The 5,644-nt window shown below is 28.5% G+C and overlaps 1 protein-coding gene across 1 annotated transcript; it reads right to left on the reverse strand.

Moving 5' to 3' along the window:
- Positions 1-113: 113 nt before the first annotated feature.
- EIN_019420 (cysteine surface protein, putative) lies at positions 114-3,213 on the reverse strand (the record flags this gene model as incomplete). The annotated part of the gene is made up of 2 exons (XM_004257266.1): positions 114-2,887; positions 3,084-3,213. Coding segments are annotated over 2 exons (2,904 nt in total), but the record flags the coding sequence as incomplete, so codon positions are not given.
- Between the last annotated feature and the right edge of the window lie 2,431 nt (positions 3,214-5,644).

Genomic DNA, 5,644 nt, shown 5'->3' on the forward strand with positions numbered 1-5,644 from the left:
CCACCATGAAGACTCACAAATTTCACGTTCGATCGTTCCATATTAAAAGTTGTTACCTTTGCCTCTAATGATTTCATTGCAGACCGTTCGACAAAATACTGGACAGACAAAACGATGATGACCAATGCAACAACTAGTATGATGACAAAAATAAGTGATGAAATAAAGAAAACCCACCACACCGCCTTTAAGTAGCAATATTCACCACTTTCTGATGCCTCATGCCAGAATGTACACTTTGTGCATTTCGACTTTTTCACTTCAACACAATTCTTCACCATTACCACGTCAACACAGGAAGTTTCATGAAGTATTTGACTGTCATCACATGACGTGCAAACAGTCTCAGAAACACAACTCGCACACCCAACACACTTCTTGCACTGATTTGTTTTGAATGTGAAATAACCATCAACACACTTTGCACACCCATTTTTAGTCACTTCAACACCACACCCAACAATATTGCTTCGCGACTCACACTCATTGTCAGACGTCAAAAAGTTGGTTGAGTTGCATGTCAGGCATATCTCTTTTGTGTTACATGTCGCACACTTCACATCACACTTGTTGCAATCTGTCCCATTTCTGTAATACCCATCTCTGCATTCTACACACCCACGTGTGATTGCTGAAATCTTGTTGCACACTTCAAGCAGTTCTTCATTTGTCACACACGCGTTGTTGCTCAAAAAGTACCCATCTTTACATGCAGTGCACTTTGTACTCTCTCCAAAACAACTCGAGCAATTTCCTCCACAGTCATCACAAATACCACTCTCGGCATTCAAAAATTTCCCGTCAATACATCGATAACACCCAAGTGATCCACTGATCGAGCAATTTGATTGTGTGGTTATACATTTATTGTTAACAATATCAACAATATATTTTTGTTCACATTCAATACACATTCCATTTTCAATTGTGATACATTTGTCAATTATTTGAGAGCACTTTCCATTCTCTTCTTCAATTTCATTTTTATTGCATTTCTTTTGTTTACAATTATTGTTTTCGATGTAATTTTCTATTACACATTTTTCTATGTGTTTTTTGGTGCAAATTACACTCTTTTGATATTTTAAATAACATGATTTACATTCTCCATCCTCATTATAATAACCAAAGTTGCATGAAATGACACTTTTTGTACTAACTATTGCTTCACTTTCATTTTTCTTAAAGCACTTTCCTTTTTTTAGTATATTTCCATACTCACATATTTCACACACTTCTAAATTTCTGCTCTTTTTAATACAAAAATCAATTGGTTTTTCACATATATTATTAGTGTTCATAACATAACCATTTTTACATTTTACACAAAAATTGTTACCTTTTAATTGGCAATTCGAATCTTCAACACATTTTCCATTTTCGTTAATATATTTTTTGATACACTTTTTGCAAACAGACCCATCTTTTGAGCTTTCACAAACTTCACAATATTTATCATAACAATTTGCACATTGTTTATTAACACTTACTCCACCAATTGTACAATCATTTTGAAATATACAAGAAAAAACATTATTTTTAAAAGTCCCCATCTTACACTTGATTTCACCCATTTGTATAAAAACATTGGAGGCAATTAATACCGATTTAGTCGAAGAAGTAATTGAAATTTCAAAATCTTTTTTGGATATCACGTTCAATACCAAACTATTAACTTGAACTAATGAAATCTTTGTATTTCCAATTATCAAAGTGTTTTCTTCATAAGATTTTTTTCCTTTGTGTTTTATTTTCATGGTTTCTTCTTGTGTGAAATTATCAGTATTTATAAGTATGTTCAGTGTTTTTATAGTTCCAATAGGAGTAATATAACAGTTATTATCTTCGCAAGGGCAGTAATTTTCATAATAATTATTGTTTCCATTATTTTTACTTTCGTTCAAATGACAGAATATTAAATTCGATTCACCATACCTTAATAATCTGCCATTTTGTAACAGTTTTAAACCATTTGGAATAGAATCATATTTGATCCCAATTGGACTGTATGCTATGTCACAGTCTAAGTTACAAGAAACAACATTTGTTGTCATTTGAAAGTAATTTGTAAAGAAAACAGGTAGATCCACAATTGACCGATCCAATGGAATTACAATACACTTTGACTTAATTGTTATATTAGATGAAGTTATTATACTCATTTTATCCATTTCAATTATCCCTTCTTCACAGAGGATATTTTTTGTTTTTAAATTGTTTCTAACTACATCACTTTTAATCACTATTTTTCCATTATTCGTTATAGAGATTATTGCACTGGATTCAAGAGTTGCATTCTCGCTCATACTAAATACTCCATCCGATACGGTCATATTTTTTGATATGAATGAAAAAGAATTATTTGTCATTTTCATTGAACTTTTATTTGTAATTTTCACAGAACAATCAAATTTGGTTTTTGCGTTGTCCATTATTAGATAATTAGAGTTTAGTTCAACTGCTATATATCCTCTAAATTCGCTTATTGTATTTCTTTTGAACACAACATTTGATGAAACTGATATCTCAAACGTGATTATCGACAAAAAGTAAGAATTGTCTTTAAACACGATAAAACTGGAAATTACAGCAAAATTTGATGTCATTTTTAATGAAGCGGAACCAATAATTGTTAATTTACTCTGCACAGCTATTAATACTTCATTAACTAAACAAACATCAGAAAAAACAAGTTTGGTCTTTTCAAGTGTTCCCGAAGGACATACAGAAAAAGTTGATTTAACAAATATCATTATTATTAAAAGATTCATCATTGTATATCTTTTAGATGTTGATTTATCAGTTTTAATTATTACAGAAGTGAACATGTTAATATTTCTTTGTTTAAATTGCTTTATAACATAATGATTGGTGCTTTTGATTAAAACTTTATATAAAACATATTATTATTTTGTTTCATTTCTTTTTATACAGAAAGGTAACTTTTTTTTCATATTTGTCTTGTTACATTAAAAATAAATAAATTATAGAATCAGTCTTTAAACGTTATCTAGTGAACAAAAAATAGCTTTAATTTGATGTAAACATCGGGCATTAGGTATGATGTAGAAAATATTTGAAACAATTGAGATAGCTTTTGGGATGGCTTCCCGAAATATTCCTTTTTAATAGTTCAAAAGGTACTAAATAACGTTTAAAGAATGAATGTATAATGTAAATATAATCTATAATAAAATAAAAAAACAATAACATTCATCACAAAAAGTGTGTTTTATTTTTATTTTTCACTTTCACAACCTAAAGCTATTTAAAAATATAAATAAAAATAAGCATAATTGTCCAAATTATTATATAATACCTTTTTACCATATAATATTTTTGAACTCAAATTGATTATCATTCAGTTTTATTTGAATTAAAATAAAATAAAATTTTAGGGGCAGGCTTTTCCCACCCTCATACCATCTTTTTTTAAAACAATTAAAAATGTGATATATAACAATTTCAACAATTTATATTTTTTAAAATTGTGATTTATACTTATTAACAATTCAATTTATCAGTACATTTTTACTTTGATTTTATACAATTTTTATTTTTGTATAAACTGAAAAATAACATATACCTTATGAAATGCAACAAATGAAATCAATTATAATAGACCAAAGGCTAAGTGATATGAATTATTTCTTTAATAATAAACTATAAACTAAGAATTAATAATAATAATATATAACAATATTTTATGTAAAATAGTAAGTCATACTGTTTGTGATCAAAACTCAGCTAATAAAACGCCGAAAAATCAAATAAAAATAATTCAAAATCAATTTATCTAAAAATAAATAAATACGTATTGGTTCTAAAATATATAAAATAAACACATATTTTAAAAATCCACGTATTGTTTATTTTTTCAATTTTATAGATAATTTAAAGAAAGCATAAATACTTTTTATTCACAATTAAATACAATGTCGTTTTCATCATCTCGACGTTCTCCGAGAAATAGTCAGAGTAGAATTGTAGAAACCGAAATCGAACGATTAAATCAGAGAACACAAGAAGCTATCCAACAACCCATTCAACAGCATTCTGAACATCAAAGATTTTTCTTTGAGTACATGGTAGATACACATGGAGGGTTTGACTCGTTGTTCAGATTTTTGGGTTTGAATCCTTTAGTATTTCTCGCTATCAGACCAGTCGTTAGTGATATCTATACTGTAAGAAGAGGAAGGAAAAGTTTTTCTACAATCCAGATGACAGATTGTTGTTGCTTTATCTATTTTTTCGTTACAACAAAATTGTACTAATTAGAAATCTTTGCATTCATTATATAAAAACAAACGAACAAATTGTTAGGGAAGTGAATGAAAGTGCTAAGCTGTTTAAAGTTGTCATGAAAGATTCGTTTATCATATTTAATAATGAAAATTTACAAGGAACAAATGTAAGTGCTATTGTTGATTGTACAATAACACCAACAAACGCTCCAAGTGGAAGTTTTTCTTCTAAGATGTCGTTCTACAGTGGTAAGTACAAGACGTATTGTATTAAAATTGAAGTTGTTGTTAACTCTGTTACTGGGACTGCATGTTTTGTTTCAGAAGGAGAACCAGGTGCTTCTCATGACATGAGATTGTTAAAAAACTTCTGATGATATTAACACCATGCTCAATGGTACTAAACTCATTGGCGACAAAGGTTATAAAGGAATTCAGTCTCTTATCCCCAATGGTTTTGTTCCAACAGAGTCTCCACTTTTGGAAAACAGATGTCTGGTTGAACGTTACTTTGGACGTCTCAAAACTGTTTATGCATTTGCCAGAGAGAAATACAACAAAGATACTGTAATATACGACGATCTAATAACTTTATGTTGTTGTTTCTGTAAAGTGGATATTGGAATCAACCCGCTTATCAACGTAGATCAGACAAATTATATAAATATTTTAGCAATTTTTGTGAATAAAATTGATGAAAGAAGAAAAAAGCACAGAGACAGCAACAGAGTTTATCGAAGAAGACAACAAGCTCAAATTTTTGCATCAGAAAAAGCAGAAAATCGGTCTCATTTATTTGAAGATGATCGTTATGATGGAGTAACAATATATACACCAGGTCAACTTGATGGTGATGAGACCCGGACGGAACCTTAACAATAAATGAACTGTTTTTGTTATTACAATTCGAATAATTTACTTAAAATAACAGGAATATTAAATGATCATAGGGTTATCATATTAAATTAAATAGATATCTAATTAATTGTTACAAAGTAAATAAGATCTAATCGTCTTAAGAAAAAACAAAACACAAACAAAATAAAAAGATTAAACTTAAAATAACAAAACAATTGAATATAAACCAGATATAATTTATGTTTTTGGAAATGAACTAATAGAATACTACTTATATTCGGGATATAACATTAATTTACAATCATTATTTATTCATTTTATTTAAATCTAGTCGATATGTTTGTTGCATTTAATATAAAGTTTTGATATTTAAGATATCTATTACTACATAAATAATGTTGAATATATTATATTAGCCTTTGGTCAAATAAATTGAAATTCAATTCCATAACAAATTTTAGTTGAACTACTACATATCATAAGTTCAATCGTCTATATTTTTTAAAGGACAATTTTGTTTATTGTGACCCACTTTTTTA

Source organism: Entamoeba invadens (genome assembly GCF_000330505.1).
Source record: "Entamoeba invadens IP1 unplaced genomic scaffold scaff_1105074724629, whole genome shotgun sequence".
NCBI lineage: Eukaryota > Evosea > Mastigamoebida > Endamoebidae > Entamoeba > Entamoeba invadens.